Source organism: Protopterus annectens, chromosome 17.part0, assembly GCF_019279795.1.
Source record: "Protopterus annectens isolate FY-2018-M chromosome 17.part0, PAN1.0, whole genome shotgun sequence".
In the NCBI taxonomy this organism is placed as follows: domain Eukaryota; kingdom Metazoa; phylum Chordata; order Ceratodontiformes; family Protopteridae; genus Protopterus; species Protopterus annectens.
Window position 1 is genome coordinate 664,790,376 of NC_056751.1, and position 22,500 is coordinate 664,812,875.

The window sequence follows — 22,500 nt, forward strand, 5'->3', positions numbered from 1 at the left end:
AATTTTAGCTAAAATTTATTCTTTACAGTCGTCTTCTTCTTCTTTCAGCTTTTTCCCCGGTTAGGGGTCACCACAGCGGATCACCTGTCTGCTCATGATCGGCAGCAGAGTTTTACTGTGTCGAATTGCCAGCCCGGTGCCCAACCTTCCACAGAAGGCACACGCACGCACTCACGCCTAGGGCCAATTTAGAGTATCCAATCCACCTACAGCATGTCTTTGGGATGTGGGAGGAAACTGGAGCACCCGGAGGAAACCCACACAACCACAGGGAGGACATGCAGACTCCGCACAGAAGGCACCCCAGCCGAGGATCGAACTGGAGAACCTCTTGTTCTAAGGTGGCAGCGCTAACTGCTGCAACACTGTGGCCGCCCAAATTTATTCTTTACAGTAATGGTCTGAATAATTTTAGCTGAAATTTATTCTTCAAAGTACTGTGCTATCTGTTCAAAAATAGAATTGCAATGTGTGCGCCCACTAGTATATATATAATTGCTTGAATTTTAGTTTTAATTGACTGTCTTCAGTACTGTGCCACAAGGTCAGAAGCATGTTAAGAAATGTGATATACTTTTAAATTTAAACTGGTATAACATAGGATAGAAGAGTTTCCATTTCCATCTCTCTTACTGCTTGTTAGAGGGTTTGGAAGCACAGGGGCTCCAGGAATAGCTTTTGACACTGACAACTGAGTTTCATTTGGGAGACAACAGGGCAAAACCAAAGCTACTTGTTGTAACAGGCATTATACTAACAAAAGAAAATCCATGACAAAGTATAGTAGATGGTATTAGAGATGCAAGGAAGTGTTAAATTTAAATAAGTGCAATCTAGAATGATAAAATTTGCATCCTGGCCTCTCTTCTCTATACACTGTTTAAGAGAACTAAGGATAATTGGTTAAAGAGGAGGTTACAGGCTTAGAAGTATCCACTGAGGTTAGAATCATTTGTGTCAGTTCTCCAGCACATGACAATAAAGCCCTGACTATGAGCCAGCCAAACTTAGTTTGATTAGCAGCTTGGGTGCTTGTTGGAGCTGTCAGGGGGCCAGGAAAGTATGATGAGGCTAAGCTTGTTCTTATTGCATGGGAAAGGCAGGAGAGAGAATGTGCAGGTAGGGACAGACTGCTCATCTAGCTCTAATGGATATCAGAGAAGAGACCAGTATCTGTTCTGAGTGAGCAGGCCATTTAATGTATACCAGAGAAGAGACCAGTATCTGTTCTGAGTGAGCAGGCCGTTTAATGGATAGCAGAGAAGAGACAAGTATCTGGTCTGAGTGAGCAGGCCGTTCAGTGGGATGTACCTGGCTTTGGTTTAGAAAAGAGTCAGCTCCTGTCACCATGCCTCATAGCATTAGTAATGGTACCACACATATTCACAGAAGGTCTCATGTAGAAAACTTTTTTTTAAAAAACAAATATGTTAATATTTAGATTAGTTTGTTAATATGGGAGTGCATAAACTGACACAAAGTGATGAAAAGAAAATGATAGCCATTTACTTTCCACTAATAATGGTATTTGTTTAATGAGGTTTCTGGATCATTCCTCTGTGAATTGTATCAAAATATACACATGAAAAAAAAAAACTTTTTCAGTCAATTATAATTTTCTTTGAAATTATCTACTTTCGTGTGAAATACAGCAATACCAGGCTACTACAAAGGTTAATTCAAAGGAGTCACTCTGCACAAGCATATCCAAAGCTCTGACTATCCAACGGCGTCTTTTTTTTAACAAGCACCTTTGTTTAATTTTTTTCAACATGCTATTTTTCAGTAGTTTAATGCTATTGGGTCCCAACTCCATAGGGAATGCATGAACTGCAAATGAAAGAATACCATTTTGGTTAATTATAAAAGGTGGACGTTATATAAGCTGGCTTTTCTAGTAGAAGTATACAGAATATTATTATATTTATAAGAAGTATGCTTGTTTACAAAAAAAAAAGTTTGAATCTTTTTCTAGAGCATAAAGCATGTTTCAAATTATTTTCCAGGGGTCATTGCATCTCCCACTGCCTGTTAATTATATATTAACACAAAAGTCACAATACTTTGCAGTAAATGTAAAAGTTGCTAATTTTGTTAAAATGAATGTACAAATATCACCAATGTACTGCATCCTAGGAGTTTGCACATAACAGAAGGTAAAAATGTCCTCTGGAACTCTGCCAAGAACTTTTTAATGCCATTTGTGCAGTAATACTCTATTTCTATTTGTTTACATATCTAGGTACTTAAAACTATTTGCTATATTCTTTCAATTGAAATGTCAACTACATATTTTTTTTTCCTTTGTACTTCACTGTATGCTGTTCTTTCAACTGTCATACATGCATTTGCTACAGAGCCAGTATGTCCCATATGTCTTCATATATCTAGATTAATACAATGCTTTTAGCTTGAGCTACACACCTATGGCCCACATTGACTTCATAGCAGGGATGATTTGAATATCCTATATTTCTGAAGCAGTGAAATGTCACTTCAGAGGGTGTTGACTGGACTGCTGTATGAGGCGGTGAGAATGACTTCCTACCAGTCTGGACTGCCTCAGGTGATCAACACAGCCTTCAAAAGAGAAAGCACGTGGAAGGTGACCTGGATTTATGAGGCTGGAAGCCATTTTGTTTTTTTTAGTTAACATACTACTCATTTTATTATTTTTTTAACATGGACTATGCAGGTTAACTTAAAACGTTAAGAGACTAAGAGAGGGTGAATTAACATGCATTTTCTAAATTAAAAGAAGGCTATAGCCATAGTGACTGTCATTACTTATTGTATTATTCACCTCTTTGTCCTCAAATTGCCATTTAGCTTCATGTTGCTTGCAAGGTGAATTTCTTTGCACCTATATTTCAAGAACACATTGCAATTGCAAGCACTATACAATCAAACAATTGGTCGTCGTAATCCTGTACAGCAGACCATTAAGTTACATTGCCAAGGTTCTTGCTATTGTGCGCTTTTCCCCCCAACCAGAGCATTAGATTGGATTGCCAAGGGATTGGGAAGGTTCTTGCTGTTCTGCTCTGGTTATGAACGGTCACTCTCTGGTTTTGCAGAACTTCTCACCCGTTTTTTTTTTATTTTTCTCTCTGAGGATTACAGTCAGTCAGTTGTTGTTGTTGTGTCTTTCGGCTTTTCCCGGTTAGGGGTCGCCACAGCAGAACTCTGGTCTGCTAATGATTGGCAGTAGATTTTTACTTGCCGAGTTGCCAGCTAGTCAGTCAGTAATGCTACATATTAAAGTTCTTAGTTAAAAAAAACTACATGTTGATGAAAAGCTGTTCTATTAACTTTCCTCTACAGTGGATTATTTATTACCAACCTTGCTTCATTCTCTGCTTCTCCAAAACAATCGTTTCTCTCTCTCTTCACATTTCTCATGGGGTCTCTCTATCCCCCCACTGCATTTTCGTCTTTCTCTTGTTCTCCCCCTTCTCATTTCATTCTTTTTTCTGATAAGCTGATGAGACCCATGCATGGGATAAAAAAATTAGGAGCTGTGTCTGCCCATTAATAGTACAGGGGTAGTCTTAGGGTACATTTCCTATTACCCATTCATAGATCCAAGTTGTGTTTGAATATGGACAGAAATGAGTTTTGTTTTATGTGGATAGGGAATCTGTTCCAGAGCAGTAGTATCCTCTGAAAGGTATATATTTCCCTCTAAGCTGCTCTGTTGATACTGCAGAAGAGGCTTACATCCCAAGACCAAATATTTCTGATGCCATTTGACTTGATGATGTGCAGTAAATTCAGTATTGGGTGCTGCATTGTATGCCAGATGTAGGTCGTCTTTTAACAGCCTGTAGGATACTGAGCATAGTGACAGAGTTTTCACTGGTTCCATGTAGGGCACATTGTTTAGGCCTTGTATCACTTTAATAAGGTATACCTTTATGGGCAGTCCAGTTATTGCATGTGTCCCGACAGATACATGCCAAAGGGGATATTATACTTAATGACTGGCCTAATGAGGGCTGAGTAAAGCGGGACAATGACATTCCTAAGTCTAGACACAATCCCTTTGTTTATAAGCTGTGCAATATAGAAAGACTTTCTTACAACAATGGATGCATGTTGGTCAAAAGTTAGGCCACTGTCTACATAAGTTCACAAATTGCCTCAACTCTTAGAGGTGTATAGTCAATGTTGTAGTTTCCTGCAATAGATGACTTTCCAAATGATATAATAATGCATTTTTTGGCTTTTAATTTCAGTCCATGATTTTGGAACCATAGCTCTCAACCTTCCATCTCCAAAATGAGGAACATTTCTTCTTGTAATGTGGAACAATTACTAACAGCTTATTAACAACTTCACCTAGGAAGCTCATAGGATGGCTAAAATGTGCAATTTGTATTTATAAAAAAGCTTGTTTTATAAATTAATATGATTCTGTTATCTTTCTCATGTCAGTTAAAAAAAATTCCTTACACGGAATGTGTGACAGATGCTTTCAACGTGGAACTTTGAGAAACATGAACTTTTTATGACCCCATATGAGGAACATTCCTCACAATGAGGTATACCTGAGAGGTACGTTTGGCACCAGTTACTTATTTGGGACAAACCTTCCTGCAGGATGGCTAAGTCATTAGGGGAATTCAGTGATGGCTCCTATCTTGCAGACATCTGCAAACATAATCAGCCAAAGCCCTTTGGTATTGGCTTGTACTCCAGAGATATAGCTCCACACATATATCTTTAAGTGCCCCTGAATTTGCAGACTGTCCCTGATTTTACCTTCCAACCTTTTTTATTTTCTAATAAATAGACTATAATGCAAGGTGTTAGAAAATTTAATACTTGTTAATCTTTAGAAATTTAATTTTGAAACCTGTTGTTCTATTTCTGTCTCTCTTTCTCTCTCTCTCTCTCTCTCTCTCTCATTTCTGATCTTTTAAATTTAATTTACCAATGTGGCTAAGTGACCTGCCTTGCAGCAGCACGAGCCAGTTACTTTTGTGTCATCTTACTTGGCCAGGTCAGATCCTTAGCTTGTTGTTGGGTTCTGGGGCTCCCTTCACTTACTCACTATGTCTCAGCACTGCTAAGGATGACCGGGAAGCCAGCAAGCAGAGCTGGAACACACTCAGATCTTTTGTGAAGTTAAACACACCGCCAGACCCAGTCCACCATCATACAGAGTGACACAGTTACAGTACAGAACAGATCTTTAAAAAACACACTTTTCCCAAATAAAATTCTCACAAAGAGATGAATGAAACATTTAGGAGACCTCCAAGACTAAGCAACCTCACCATTAACTTAAATAATGATCCTCCCAACTCTGGCCCCTCCCCCATATGAAATTCAGCAAATCACTGTGGTAAATTTCAGGACCAGAGCCAATGGAGAGCAGGGTAGAAGGCAATAGAACAACAGCCTCCTACTTCAGCTGTATTAGGTCTGTTCAGGTCCTGAGCCGGTAGTCAGGATGGTTACTTTTAATTAAAAAAAAAAAAAAAAAAGACCATGAAACTAAACAAGGCAAGTAAAAATCTGCACTGACTAAGCAAGCAAAAAACATGAAGCAGCAGCAATTCCTATGGACATCTGTGTCAATTTGGAAGTTCCAGGCTGCTGCCAGTATAAAACTAAAACCACATTTTTTTCCCCAATATTAACTGTATTGCCAACATACTGGGACATTTCCCTTCCTTCTCTCAGGTAATGTGGGCACAATGTAGGTAGTCAGTCCTTGGCTGTCACATTCAAAACAGGACAGGTGTCAACCCTAACAGAGATGTCTGTGTAGTAACAGACTGTCATGACTAAGGAGCCAGTTTCCAGAAAATTGGAATTTTTGATAAGTCACACAGAAGTTTGGGGATTAAGATGTTAAGAAGAAAGGAAAGAAGCCCTCAGCTTGATGGGGAGCTAATTAGATTTTTTGAATAGTAGTGTAGTTGTGTTCTCTCCAGTGTAAAAATGAGTATAAATATAAGGATTCTGTTTTCTGACGCAGTGCAGAATATTAAACAGAGCTGTATGCAAAGATGGGGAGACTGTATTGGAGCCCAGGAAGGAGTGTGAGGAAGCAAGGGCAAGGATAAGAAGGTAGGGCAACTTGTGAGAGGGAGAAGTGAGCAGGAATGGAAGCAAAAAGCATAGTGGCCATTAATGATCTCAGTCTGCTAATCAATGACATTGCATACATCTCAACATGTTTGCTCAGGAACTCCAGACAAAGCCCAAGAAAGTTTTAACTACTACTCTAATTCACTTAAAAGTTAATAAAACAGAAATAAGGGCTATTTATCATATTTATAGTTATTACTAGACAAAGTGACAGCAGGTTCATTTATTTGGGTTCCTATTACATTGTCGAATGACAACAATGTTGAACGCTCAGGAGAGCGAAACTGCCGCATATCAAAGTTCGGATTGCGGAATCGCAGTACAGTGAAGATTGGAATATTTGCCCTTTCTTCACTGTAGTGCGATCTCGGAGTTGGTATATATATTTAGTGCGGGGTGTGGGGGGCACAGCCCCCACAATAAAAGTTTTGATATTTGGCAGTTTCACTCTTCTGAGCATTCAAAATTGTCATCATTCGACAATGTAATATGAACCCATATATTTGCCAATAGTATAAATACTGGTTTAACATCACAGGTGAAAATTAAAATGGGGGATTCCTCACTGATAATTTCTGTTTGACCAGAGCAATCAGGCAGGGGTGTCCTCTTTCCCCTTTATTTGCACTATATTTAGAACCATTGGCAAAGAAAATAAGGGACTCCAAAATTCAAGGATAAAATTAGTATGGTAGTCAAGAAAAGCTGTATCTACTTGCAAATATTATTCAATACCTGATAAATCTGAAAAAGGACATTTAAGTGTTGTTTTGAGGCAAATTCAAATCGTTTTGGGATATCAGCTGGGTATAACAGCCCTGTGTTTCTTATGCTTAGTCAAACACTCTGCTTGTGCTGTGCTGATGAGGTCATAACAAGGCCGAAATATGTATATCCACAGTTAGTGGGGTTTGGCTTTATTGGCCTGAAATTGTCCATTAAAATGATGAAACAAGTCATGGGCATTCGGAATCGCCAATTAGCTGAAACACCTGATGGTCATAGGGGGCATTTGCATATATCCCATGTGCCTCTGATATAAGAGGTTTGGGAGGTCACTCAGTGGAAGTTCTTGCTTTGCTGGAGATTTAATTTTGTTTTTTACTGATTGGGTTTTTAGTGACCTTCTCACTTATTGTTTTAGTTTGTTTTTTGGGATATTTTTGCAGTGACCCTAATGATAATGGTCATCAGCTGGGTATAACAGCCCCGTGTTTCTTATCCTTAGTAAAACACTCTGCTTGTGCTGTGCTGACGAGGTCATAACAAGGCCAAAATATGCCTATCCACAGCTAGTGGGGTTTGACTTTATTGGCCTGAAATTGTCCGTTAAAACAACGAAACAAGTCATGGGCATTCAGAATCACCAATTAGCTGAAACACCTGATGTTCATGGGGTCATTTGCCTATATCCCATGTGCCTCTGATACAAGAGGTTTGGGAGGTCACTCAGTGGAAGTTCTGGCTTTGCTGGAGTTTTCATTTTGTTTTTTACTAATCATTTTGGGATACAAAATTAATCAACCTTAAAAAAAGACAATAGCTGTAAATTATGTACCCACACATGTACTGGTTCAGCAATATCCATATTTATGGGGACATGATAAAATGAATTGCTTAGGAATATGGATTAAAAAGGATTCTAGTGTTTCAGCTAAGGATATGTGGGAAGAGACTAAACAAAAGGAAATACAAAAACTGAAAAACTGAGAGTTCTGTTTGATAGATATGGATAGCAAGATACAAGCAGTTAAAATGTTTTAGTCCCTTTAGTTTTATACACAGATCAGGCACATCAACCAGAGGAGAAGTTGTGGATAGCAATTAATAAAGAGCTGAAGGATTTTATCTCGGAGGGGAAGACATCAAGAGTCAAGTGGAATAAGATGATTCTTCCACTATATCAAGGTGGATTAGGATTACCTGATTTGAAGGGTATTTCAGAGCTACACAGTTAGGGCTCCTATACATAGCACAAGCAGAAACCTGTAATTCAAAGTGGAAAGGGATAATGATGAAACAGGGGGAAGCTCCTGATTTTAGTCATTTAGATGTATTTCCTTAAGAAATTATTGGTGATGATTGTGTGGGGGTTATTGAAAGATTTTGGGAACATTTACCATTTGTTCTGATGAAGTCCTGTGTGTTTGAGGACAAAAACACTTATTTAGATTAAAAATTGTAAAATATTTTTGTCTTTCCTTGGTTAGCTCCAGTTTCACCTCACCTTGCATGTGTGGGGAGGTGTTTGTGTGTTCGACTGTGCATGCACGTGTATAGCTGAGTGTTTCTATGAGTGCATTTGAGTGCAGAGAAGCTTGTTTGTTGATGAGTGGGTGTGTGTGAGAAAGGCTGGGAGTGCGCACGCATGTGGGTTGCTAATGAGAAGCATAGGCAACTAGACTGAATACTAGGGTGGTCAGGTCAGTGATTCAGAGACATAGTAAGGGGCTGATATTAAGGTGTTACTCTTTCCATGAATCACATTTTCTCTCTGTCTCTTTAATTGACGAACCAGTATTTGGCAAATAGCATGACTAGTGAGCAATTTACTGAATATTTTTTTTTCTAAGAAAGGAATCACTGCACGTTTTCAATTTTTATCAAATGTTTTGATCAAAGGCTGTGGAATGCAGTTTTGTTTTCAATGATGGGTAGTATTAGTGAGTATAAAGTAGTGCTATTGTGTCCAGACATGCTATTTAGAATTAAACAGCTGTAAAATATTTTTCTGACTGTGGTAAATATACACCACAGTAAAGCTTAAACTGCTATGTACTGTTGTTGCTAAATTTGTTCATTTTATTTGCCATGTGTTACTTTGTAAATTGGTTGATTTGTGGACCCTTTTCACCCACAGCTCTGATCACAATGACAAATGTAAAGAAAATATATACATATAATAGATATATAAACAGAAAGAAATGTAGGTAATTTATGGTGCACAGTCAACCACCATGTTTTAAGGTGTTCCAAGTACACAAGTGAACCCAAAAACAGCAGACTGCTCCAATTCTTCAAATCTCTTTATTCATAAAGATATGGGCGCTTTTGCAGGTTGTACTGCTTCATCAGATACAAACAAGAATAAAGAAGACTGCATTAAATATTCTAACAAATTGCATGATGCATTTCACCTAACTCAAAGAGAGGCACAGTCCTAACAATACATAGCATTATGCACACTAACTAAAAAATATATAAAATTAATAAAAACAATATGTCTAATATGAGTATAAACTCCTTTTAAAAACAGTAGCTACAAGAATACTCTACACTAAGTACTGCTACTTCATCTGCATAGACGCCTACTCTTTAGTTTAGGTTTAATGGGCACTCTGTCATTTAACTCATGCCCATAGTCGCTTCTGATCCTGATTATCCGTTTGGCTTCCGGTTGTTCAGTAGTATTTCTAATATCATCACATCTGGCACTCTCAAACACTCTACCAATGGCTATAAATAAAAATGTGTGGCTGCCCTTACTAATATGATAAACATGATCTTTTATAAGATCCTGCAGGGCTCTATCTGTTTTCCCAACATAAAATTTAGCACACACTGTGCAAGAAGCTAAATAAATTATGTATTCTGAACTATAGTTTGCATACATGTTAAATGTATATTGTTTCTTTTGATCAGGATTTAAAAACACATTGGTAGTATTTATATACTTGCAAGCAGCACATTTGCCACAGGGAAATGTTCTCTTATTCTCTCAATTCTATGAGTTTTAGAGTAGCAAAGACTGTTCTTAAGAGATGTCATCTTTTTTATATATAAACCTTGGTTTGGTATCTAGACTTCCCATAAGACTTTCATCCGTCATTAGAATGTTCAAGTGTCTCTCAATAACTCTCTGATACCCAACATTATCCCTTGCATAAAACATGGGTATTCTCAGCTTCATATCCTTGCCAGAATCCTGTGGCACTACTGCCTCATTTAACTTAGTGATTTGGTTGGAAAAATAGGGTTTGGCACTGGTATCTCTCACTTTCCTTACAGCTTCAATATTTTCAGCAGTTTCTTTGTTCTGAAAGCCTCTCTCTGTGAATGCTTTTCTCAAATTATTAGTGTGATATTGGTAATGATTTTCAAGTGCACCTGGACATCCTAAACATTTACCTGCAGATTACATTCTTAAAAACATGTGGTGGGTGCATACTTCCTCTATGAAGAAGAGGGTCTATGTCATAACAATGAAAGATTAAAATCTTGAGCGCTGGAAACACCGAAATTCCATAATATTGAAACCTTTACCCACACCCCCCTGCTAATTATATATACCAACTCTGAGATCGCACAACAGTGAAGAAAGTACAAATTTTCCGATCTTCACTGTTTTGCGATCTCACAAAACACACCGATATATTGTATTTTCGATGCTTTCAGCACTCTAGATTTAAATTTTTCGTTCATCTGACAGGGACCCAAAGAAGATGGTTATGATAGCATGGTTTTATTAACACATTTGTATAAATACCATCACCATTCTAACCTATGTTCACATCTAGAAAATGTATACTTGGACTAGATGTTTCAGAAGAAACTTATACATATGTTGTACCACTACTAATATAGTCCATAAAGTCATGAAACTGTTCAGTGGACCTACTCCACAAAATAAACAAATCATCCACAAATCTGTGATAAAATGAAATAAACTCCTTATATGCACCATTGATCACTGATTCCTGTTCCCAGGTCACCATGACAGCACTGGCATAGCTATTGGCATAAGATGTGCCCATACCCCATGCTTCTGCCAATAAAATTTATTGTCAAATAAAACCCATTATTCACTAATACCGTATCTAATAGCACTAAAATTAATTTGATTTTAGTTTCATCAAAATCACTCAAAATCTTTTTAACACAAATTATACCCATGTCATTAGGAATTACAGTAAAGAGAGGAAATACATCCATTGTAACTAGCAAAAATGTGCTTTGTGAGCTACAAGTATAATCATACACGTCTTCTAAAAACTGCTTAGTATCTCTTAACACGTGAAATAGTGTTAAGAATAGGTCTCAGCTGTTTTTCAAGAATAATAGATATTGGTTCAGTGCACCAGTCATGACCTGCGACTATGGATCTAAAATGGGGATGAACAGGGTCTTTATGCAGCTTAGGAAGGCTGTTGATGACAGGAATAAGGGAATGTGTAACAAAAAAAAATCATGCAAACTTTTATCTATGATACCAGATTTAAACAGCATGTTTAAGACATCATAAACACTCTGAATCATGTTGTCTACACATCTCTTATTAACTTTTTCATAAAACGCTTGATCAGCCAACATATTTAACATATCTGCTGTGTATCTAACACTGTCGAAAATCACAACTAGACCCCATTTATCAGAGGTCTCACAATGATGTTAACATTATTTTCCAAGTTCTTTCAGTGCTATTCAGCTTTTGACAAATTATATTTGTTCTTATTCTTCTGCCCAACATCAATTTTATAAAAATCTTCTATACATAATTTCTCAAATGCATTTAATATTGGATTAAGCACATTAAGCAGAGGCACATAAGTGCTTGGTTTCTTAAAACACATCTCACTGTTAAGTTTACTATCATTTCCTTTAAATAACAGTGTCAACATTAAATTGCATGTGAATATCTTTAAGTGTAAAATTGCCTCAGTAAGATCTGTGGTCTGTGTTGGAATAAATGATAAATCTCTATTCAACAATGAAATTTCAGAGTCAGTTTAAAACATAAAAAGTTCCAAATTAAAAATTCTTGTTCAAGCCCCATGCTTTCGTCAACATGGGTGTTCCTGTTGTTTCACTTTCTGTTTTCCTCTTGAAGTGGTTCCTGCTTCTGGAACATTGTTTTGTCTCTACTTTTGTAGAGTCCTTGACAGGAAGGGGAAAATTTATTTAACTGCTGTTGTAAAAAATGAGAGGGCATAGAACGTGAATTGCTCAAATTAAAGTCAGTTTCTGTATTATTTTGAGCTCTATGAACCTGTGCTGTTACTTGCAGTGTCTTCCTTCTGGCACCAAGTTCCTTCTGTACCTCCTCCCCTTCAGCATCATTCTGAATGAGTGGAGTGATATCATCATTTCTTATTCTGTCTCCATTGGTCAATTCAAGCTATCACCATCATATCGATCATGGATTGGGTTAGTAGCTGGAGCTGCCTGTTGATTGACAGCAGTGTTCACAGTGAACTGTTCAGTGTTACATGGCCATTTGAATACATTTCCAGCTTGAAAATCAGACCTATCCTGCAGCAGTTTATTTTGTTTTATTTTGCACAATTTACACTTATAAACTGCCAGGGAATCAAGTAGTTCATTCATATATTTATTCACTAATTCAGTAGGAAATTGCTGAAGCAGTTCATCATATTGCTGCTTAGCATTCACAGATACACTTTCAGCCTCTTGCTTAGAAAATTTCACCAACAGTTTCATATATTTCACACTAGTCTCAAGATTTAACTGTTGCCATTGGCTGAGAAGTGCTGCATTAGTGATGCCTTGTGCAGGCATTTTAAGCAAATGAAGACCTCTAGGGACTATCCCTTCATTAATGCAGACATCCAGATAAAAGTTTTGAAAATGCAGTCTCTCCAGTTTAAATTAGTTATTCTCAATTATATGCAACTTGTTTTTTAAAGTAATTATATCAATATTAGTTTGTACAGAGTCATTGCTTACTTCGATGTTATTAAGCAATGGATTGATCTCTCCATTTAGAATACCAGTAAACTTTGTACAAAAGTCACTTCCATGTTGGTGAAAATTATGTGGTACATAGTCCAGCTTAATAATGTCATTAGCTTTAGCTGCTATATTCCTGGTAAAAATCGCAGAGGCAAAGTAGAAAGTCCAATAATAGTAAAAAACACAAACCACCATGATTCTCCAAGTTTCAGGCTCACATAAAATAAACAACCAAACAGTTTATATAGGATAAAAAAACAGACATGGAAAACATACAAATTCAACAGAGGTAATGGCTGGAGGTCCCAATTGAACACCTGACCCTAAAACAAGGAGGCAGACATCTTACCACTGGGCATATCAAATCTGATCTTTAATGATGGTATCACTTTTTTTTAATTTGATCTATTTTTTTAATTGTAATTTACATATATTTTTTGACAAATGACATATTGCTAGATTTGGAACACTAATGGATAACTTAGAAAGACAATAAAATGGCCTTCTCAGTTAGCATAATTTAAGATATGACCTTGAAACTTGAGTTTTACATTTTATTTGTGACTGATGTTATATGTGTGCATCTATGACAGTCTCACACTTCCATCTACAGCTGGCAGAGATCAAATTCCCAGGTGTCAAGTGTGTGAATCACAAGATGCTGATGAACAAAACGTTACTACGTCAAATAGTAAATAGCTGTCATTGCATCTTTTAGTGTGTGTCAGCAATGATTCCTTTTGTTTTGGGAGCTTTTTCCCTTCTTCATATTTGTGTGACTGTAGAATTGATTTATAGATGTTCAGAGGTAAAGGGGGCTTCCCATCCCACATGGGGTGCAGGGGTTGCCCCTCCTCATCAAAAAAGCATATTGTTTGAGTTTTCAGCCTTTTTGGAATGTTGGGTGTTTCTGCTTGGTGTTGTGGTTCCCTGGTATTATGCGAGTAGACACGTAATGAGAAACCCCATTCTGACACATATCTTTGTTCTCTGAAGTCTGAAAAACATTTTTTCTGCAAATTTTTATTTTACAATTAAAGAAACTTTTTTATTATGTTTGTGGCAGCTATTACTATAGCTGTTTTATGGCATTCAGAAACGTTTGCTTACTCTGATGTTTGCATAAAATATATCCACAAGTATAGTCACTACATCCAGCAACTGGTTGATCATTTCATTGTTTAATGACAGTTATATTACGCTTCCATTTCAATTTTCAGAAAAACTGAAATAATACCCAAGTATTGAGATCAAAATATGAATTTCATTAGGCATGGAAGGTATGACAAAACAAGACTAATTTCTTGATCTTGTTTAATATATACTTATTGTCTATATCTTATACATTTTGTCAACTCACTAAATGTTTTTTGTTCATGTTATTGATACATTTGTCTTAGCAGAATGCATTCATGACAATAGAAGTTAACAATATCACAGAGCCTACTGAACATGTCATGAGCACATTTATTTAGCTTACTTATAGCATCCCAGTCTCTATTTATATCACTGAACCTACTGACCATTTCCTGAGCAAATTTACTTAGCTTACTTATAGCATCCCAGTCTCTATTCATATCATAGAGCCCACTGATCATGTCCTTATAGCATCCCAATCTCTATTCATAAAACAGAGCCCATTGATCAGGTCTTTATAGCATCCCAGTCTCTATTCATATCTCAGAGTCCACTGATCAGGTCCTTATAGCATCCCAGTCTCTATTCATATCACAGAGTCCACAGATCATGTCCTTATAGCATCCCATTCTCTATTCATATCACAGACCCCATTGATCAGGTCTTTATAGTATCCCAGTCTCTATTCATATCACAGAGTGAACTGATCATGTCCTTATAGCATCCCCGTCTCTATTCATATCACAGAGCCCATTGATCATGTCCTTATATAATCCCAGTCTCTATTTATATCACGAAGCCCAATGATCATGTCCTGAGCAAATTTATTTCGATCATTTACAGCATCCCAGTCTCTTTTCATATCACAGGGCCTGCTGATCATACCCTAATCATACTTATTTAGATTATTAAGGATAATATCCCAGTCCTTACTCATATCAAACAGTCCATTGATCATATATTGAGCAAATTTACTTGGGTCATTAAGGGCAGTAATATGGCTAGCCACTCTGTATTGCGTACATTTGCTCTAGCTGATGGTCACTGCTGAAGTGACACCTCAACCCCATATGCAAAAAGGAAAAAAGGGGGTTATTGATGGATGGTTGGAGTCACGGTAGTATCCTAGTCTCTATTCATATCATAGAGCCCACTGATCATATCCTGAGCAAATGTATTTAGATCATTGAGGATATTATCCCAGTCTGTATTTATATGATAAAGCCCATGGATCATATTTTGATTACATTTATTTATGTCATTCAGGATAATGTAATTATTTATTGCATTTGTTTATCAGGAAAGCCCACTGGGCCTAAAAGAGCCCATTTTCAGTGGAGGCCCGGGGAGAAAAGCTCCAACAAGAACATAGATACAGAAAAAAATATAAACATTAATTGGTGCAGAAGTAGAAATAGTGTTACAGATAGTAAATACAGTACATATACAGAATATATACATAAAAGTAGAATCTAGTTTGTTTGATTACAGTAATATATACAGAAAACATACATTAAAGCAGAATTCAATTAATTCAATCAGAGCGGTATAAACAGATATATTAATCAGTATTATTGTACCAATATCAACAAGTGAAGATAAAAATAAATATGGAGAAAGATCATCAGTCACTAGTAGCAAAAGACATAGGAGTTTAGTAATCATATAAGAAAAGTGAAGAGGTTAGGTTATAGGGCGGAAACATAGCCAGGAAGAATTGAGATGATTTTTCAGTATTTGTTTGAAGGTGGCGGTGCTGCCTATGTTTCTTATAGAAGGTGGAAGTGAGTTCCATAGTTTGGCGATGGTGAAGGAATAGAGAAGTTGACCAGCAGGTAAGGTAGGCTTATCAACTTTTAGAAGTAGATGATTTTCAGATCTTAGATGCCTGTTGGGTTGGTAATTTGGCAAGTAGAGTTCAGAGAGCAGGATAGTCTGTGGGTCTGTAGATGATTTTGTGCACTGTAGTTAGTTGGGTGAATGAGAGATGGTGGGGGAGTTCCAGCTACCCTAATTGTATCAGTGACTTACAGTGGGGGGATAAGAATTTGGCCTTGGTGGCAAATTTTGCTATTCTGTTGTAACACATATCAAGTTTGGATTTTGTAGAATTTTGGATATTAGTGAGGAGAAGGGCACCATAAAGGAGAGAGGGTAATAAAAAGGTAGTTGCAAGGGTTTGTCTACTAGAGAAGCTAAGAAAGTATTAGTGCCTCAGCCTGTAGAGCATACCAAGCTTTTGGTGTGTTTTTTTTGATGTTATTGTTTACATGTAGGTCAAAGTTAGGGTTTTCATCAATAATAATGCCTAGTAATTTAGTGTGTGGGACATCGTCTACAGTGGTATTGTCTTGGGCTTGTATAGTGAAGAGTTTTTTATCAAATGGAGTGGTTTTCCTAGGGGTAAAAATTACTAGTTTAGTTTTTTTGGCTTTAGGGCAGGATGATTGTTAAGCATCCAAGATTCAATAGAGGTGAAGATAATGTTCCAGTCTCAGTTCATAACAATACTAATTATTTCAGCATAGTTTCCAGCAGTAAAGTCTAGGAAAGGTGGCTTATTGATGAGTAAGTCTGTCTTTAGTCTTAAGTTAAAAAGATGGCACCATGAGTTGTGTCAAATGTAAATTTTATAACCATGTGTGATACACAGAAAGATCCTAGGGCTGTCAGCAAGATATCTAATGCATTACTAGTCCAGTTTTTACAAACTGTATTGATTAACATATTTGTTTAATCCTTTAATATAATTATTTGATGTTGCTCCGTTGCCTCATTTTTCCTACCAGTACCCAAAGTTCATGTCTATAAAAGGAAATTGTGACACAGATGGACCGATAAATTGAGAGCTTTGTCCATTATGACTCAGCTCTCACTTCACCATCTCAGTCCAGTACAATGCTTTAAGTACTGCTGCCACTGCACAGGTATGCTGGTCAGTTGTTGAATCCATTCTACACCCACTTATTAACAAGAACAAATCATACTTAAGATCTACCAATAATGTAGCTGTTCCTCTCTGACTTCCAGGAAGCAATCCATTCTTTGGGGAAGCAATTTCCTTCTTATCTGCAGAAAAGAATCCAATCTTTTCTTGGAAGAGTCATGACCTCTAATTTAGAGGTGTTGACTTTCATACCAGTTAACTTAACTCTCAGTAGCAAACTCTCCAGTACATGCTGACAATTACTAGAGGCAAAGTAGACAGCATTGTATTTAAACACCAAAAAATGTAACCCACATTTCAGCAATTTTTATAATCTTCAAATCTCAACTGTTCCTTGAAATTCAATCTATGAAAATCATGAACAGAAGGTACGATGAGAAACATTCTTAGTGAAGTTCTACATTTGCCATAAAAATAATCATCTTATTGTCAGGAACATGGATATAACTCTTTTTCCACAAATGAAGGGACCAAATAGTATGTGGTAGTATCCATTGTATCCTACACTGTTGAAGCACTTTTCTTGCAAGGTATTCCAGGGCACACAGCCACATGGCTTTTCCAGTTCCACAAAGTACATGTCGTCTGTATTAGTGAATCTCCCCAATGTCTTTGCAAGAGCAAAGAGATGATCCACTGCTCTGTGGCCCAACAATGATCTGAACTGTATCTTCTGCATAACAGGGTATGCTATCATATGATATCTCATTTGGAGCATCACTGGTGGTAAGCTTTCCCAGGGAGGGTGAAGAGCATGGTCCTTCTGTAATTATAACACACTGTCCACTCTTTTTTGGAAATGGAAACCACCACTCTAGTTTATCAAAACAGTGGTGCTGTCTGATATTTTCATGTAATAAGATATGATAATCAATAAGATAATCATGGAATGGTTAACAAGCTGTTTACTGTGGTCCAGTGGTGCAAGGTTTGATTCTGTCAGCTTCCATTGCCCAACTTTGTGACTCTGAGCAAGTCACTTAACCAGGCACCACTCCTGGGCTGAGTCTGAAAAAGCTCCATGGAAATCAGTGCCCTACTCCAGGAAACAAACACAATAAATAAATAATGCTAAATAGCTGGGTAAGCTGCAGCACCCCAACAATATCCAAAAGCCTTCAGAATGTTTGCCTGGATCTCATCTAATCCACTGCCACGCCATCAGGGAACAGTTTAGTCAGCACATAAATGTATCCACTTGTTTTTCTTGGAAGAATCTACAGAAGTGAACTCAATCCATCCAGCTGTTTCTGGCACTACATCTTGAAAGAAGAGTATGCCCTCTGAGTTCAATGGTCCCTCAAAGAGTTCTTTCCACCTTCTAATAATATGCTCATATGAACTTAGTGTTCATCCACTATGAGAACAACCTTGGCAATGTTACATCCCTACCTCCAGAGTTGCCATATGATTTGCCAGAATGTTTTGACACCACAGAAAACTAATTTACCATAAATAGATTGGTAATCATAGTATTAAAAGTTAAATTACCTTTTTGTGAATTGCCTTTGTACCTTTATTAATTGTTTTACATTTTGATAGGATGACATCTGAAAGGAAAATAATACTCCAACAAAGTATGTTTACATGTGGCAACTTAAAGCCATGGCAGCACTGTAGCCATTACTTAGAGGGAGAATAAGGGGTCCACTGAGACTGTCATCATGTTTTTAGGACAACATTTGCCAAAAGTAGGGAGAAACAATGGTTTACATTTACCTACAAATTTCTAATCAATGAACTTTAGAATCAGTATTATATTGTCATTTTCTAGACTGCAAACAAAGTCATAGATTAAGAAGTCCAACAGCAAGTCTAAGAAATTGGGTGAAAATCATCAGCATAGTACTCCCATGGATAGAAAATACCTTCTTAACCTTTCTGAGTAGCAGGGGGATAGGTTTACCTGAAAAAAGAATTGTGGAGGACCAGATAGTTTGACCAAAAACCCAAGTCGGGGTCACATTGGAGACTACTGTATAAAGCTATTTATAGTGGATTTTTGACTAAGACTTTCAAAAAGCTACTTGTGGTTCAACAGGTTATGCATTCTGAAGATGTTACTATCATAGCAGGCAGGAAATGCCAGCTTATGACTGGCATCTTTTTAGAATTGCCTTCGGATAATTTGTGGATGTCTGTTATATCTTTTTGATCCAAAACAGAGCCATCATTTACCACTCATCTCTCTGTTTCTATCTGAACCTGAGGAAACCATGTCACGTTTATCTGAAGGTACTGGACATGATTAAATTTACCCCGGCATTCTTCCTTGATTCTGCTTCTAAAATTCTACTATTCACTAGTCCTCCGCCATTGGCTTTTTTACCCACTTGAAATTATAATGGCAGAAATTATCCAGAAGACCACCTAATATCTAAGTTTAAGGATGATTATGACCAAGATATGGGAGCTACAACCAACAGTCACAGACATATGTAAATGGCCTTGTATATTCCCAGGTGAGAAGCTGCTAAACAGCATGAGCTTGGAGGAATAGCAAGGTTATTATGCCTATGTCAAAGTAAGGACATGACTACCCAGTGATGAACTTCAAAGAGGTCACGGTTGTCGGTATCTACAGGACGCAACACTGGTTAAACAGAAGGAATTTCAGTATTTGTGGAAATTTGCATTAAGGACATTAATGTTAAGAAAAATATGATTTCCTTTTTGAATGGAAGTAACATTATCTAGCAGCAATGTCTTCTTGCATAAGTCTTGTTCATGCAGGGATTACAGAATGATGAAGATACCTGAAAATGCAAGGACGTTAAGAGAATTGTAGAGGGGTAATATGTATTTCATCTTGTTAAACTTCCAGAGTTCAATTCCTCATTGCCAAGCATGTAAGTTCTACATGATTCTGACAACTATAACCTACATATTCAGTTATGTGAAAATTAGCATTACATCCCCATTTATTTTTAACAACATGGCCTCTCATGAGATGTCACTGACTTATGAAGCATAAAAGGAGGATAGGTAGTTACATTTTGGGGAATATTTTTGTATTACATTCACTTTTAGATCATCAGGTTTAAGGTATACCTCAAGCTCAGCCCCTTTGGCTTACATCTCAGTATTGTTAATGTCTGAACAAGCAAATGTTGCACCCTTAATGTTTCAGTACACTGGATTACAGCAACCCTGCTAGGTATTGATATCCGGATGGCTGCTACTGAGCAAACACTGCTGAGGAAGTTTAGTTCTAGTGTTTATTTGTCATTTATTAACAGCAGGAAGCTCTTGAAGACTGAACATATTACGAGAGGCACAACACAGGCATTTACACTGAATAAACAGACACCTGGTTTCCAATATATCAAGTGAACCCTGCAGGTTATGGTGGAACACAATATATTAAACATTAACATCAGAGATGATGAGATATCCTTCAACTGGCATCAAACTCCATACCGGGAATAGTTATTATGCACTGGCACTTCCCAAAGTAGCTTAGCAAAAAAAGTAGGCTGCATACTTAAAATTGTGATTTAACGATCATATTATGACCTTTTTATCTCAGTTGTGATTGTGATGTACTGCAAAAGCCAATTTACTCTAGAGCTTAAGAAACTGCTCCTTTTCTGTTTACTGCCACAATAATATGTTTGTATCTTAGGTGTAGCCACATACAGGACACTCTGCCACTGTCCGCTCTAGTACAGGAGGTCTCTAACATGGCCCAGTGCTCCTTATACAGAAGCACTACAATTTTTCCCATAATGATTTGCTAACATTCTGTTAAGTGAACTTTTGCATTGGTAATCATTTGTACACCAGTTGTTGCTTTGTCACGCATGTCATTTAGTACTACATTCAAGGCAGGATAACTAAGAAAAAGGTAAACATGTTCATTTAAACTCTTATTACGTTTGCGTTTCTCTAAGTTTGTCAGATCTCAGAGGTTGTATATTAATAGATCAGGAATGTGGGGATAGACCTCCAAGGTTAAGGAATGCAGGAGGCACAGCCCTGTATAACAAAATATATTATTAGTTTCTATACTGTTTTGCCTTATGACAATGTCGGTTAGCATCCTTTTGTATCTTACATAATTTAAGACCCATTTTCCAAGACTTTGTATTTCATTATAGATCCCTGTTAATGACCTACAATAGAGTTCAAGACATTTTTACCTCTTTGACTTTGTTCTCTACCAGTTTATGGCGGGAGGATGTCTGACTGTGGCATTAGTCACACCTGGCCTTTGGGTACCACCACACTCAGTCACAGGTTTGTAAGAAGCACAGTAATACAGTTACCTGGTGTCCATCACGTATAGCTCAATCTAATTTTTAGCTCTGCTAATATGGCATGTCAAAGGCAGAGCACATCACCCACTGGTATGACTCCCCTTACCCATGTTGACCTCTTAATGCTGAGGATGCAACCCAAACCCCACCCAATGGTAGCACACTCAAGAACAAGGTCCCTCCAGCAGTGGGTCAGTTACTCCTGCATCTTTTTCCAGAAACACATTCTATTCTGTAATAAGTCTTCAAATTACAAACAAGCATGTGCATTACTCAGTAATTTAAATATGCAACAGCCCAGTATCAATTAATTGCACATTAATGGACTTTGAAAAAATCCTACAAGATGTAAAATTCAGGAAGTTTATGAAAATTCATATATAAACTACTTGAAAAGGATAGTGGCCAAGTCAAATTTGTTGAATTGTCAGTGTCCAGAATCATTTACATGCTGGTCATCTTTACTGCACAGCAAGACTGCAGTTGTATGAAATGAGTTTATTCAGTATCAAGGGTTTTCTCTTTTTCCCTGATATTGTGTGACCATAGTGTTAGTATATAAACGTAAACACGTGAAGAATGCAAAGAGGGCAAGACCCCTGCAAAAAATGTTTTTAAATCATAAGTGTCCCAGAATTGTGTGTTTTAAATTTCTTGAACACAAAATGTTACAAGACCAGACTGACAAGTGTATGAACACATTTGAGAGGATAATGAGTGCCTAAAACAAAGTACAAGAAAATATGCTTTGACAGACCATCTGGACACCATAGGAGGGTCTCCTCCTCACACAGTGTGAAGGTCAGTTGCCTCTCCTACTCAGGGGACTTGTGGTTACTACACCAAATCAGTGAACTCTCTTTTTCAGTACACTGTGGCTTGGTAATCTATTGTGGACTCAAAATTTACCACACAATTGTACTAATTAAGTATAAAGATGTCTATGAAGAGAATGTAGTAAGGCAGCAAAACTTAAAATGTCAAAAAAGTAGTCCTGTCTGTGTGAAAAATACTATGCTGTGGTAACAAAAATGAGGAAGTATTTCTTATGCCTAGAAATGAATATCTCCATAGCAAAATATAAAAAGTTAATGTGCTTCTGCATACTATATCTGTAGTGAATATACGACAGATTGTATCTAGGCTAGGCCCTTTTCATGTCCACATCTTGTAAGCAATTATTTGGTTTGCGTAAAATGACATGAATCCATTTTTTCTGATGTGATTTTAAATCTAGAAGCATACTGGATAAAGTCAGAATATGGAATTAAATACAACCTTTTTATTTTTCATTTAGTCTTAAAGTCACTTACCTGTTTTTATCTGGAACCAAAGGGCAGGAAAAGGAATCCATGGGGTAGCTAA

At 37.2% G+C, this 22,500-nt stretch overlaps 1 protein-coding gene across 1 annotated transcript in view; it reads right to left on the reverse strand.

Annotated features, from left to right (window-relative positions):
* The window catches only part of KIAA1549L (KIAA1549 like), a 1,927,305-nt gene that overhangs the window by 983,289 nt on the left and 921,516 nt on the right, over nt 1-22,500 (reverse strand). The window contains exon 5 of the mRNA XM_044059234.1: nt 22,449-22,500. This exon is cut by the window's right edge and continues 168 nt beyond it. Within this exon, the coding sequence (XP_043915169.1) occupies nt 22,449-22,500 (52 nt within the window). The remainder of the gene's footprint in view (nt 1-22,448) is intronic.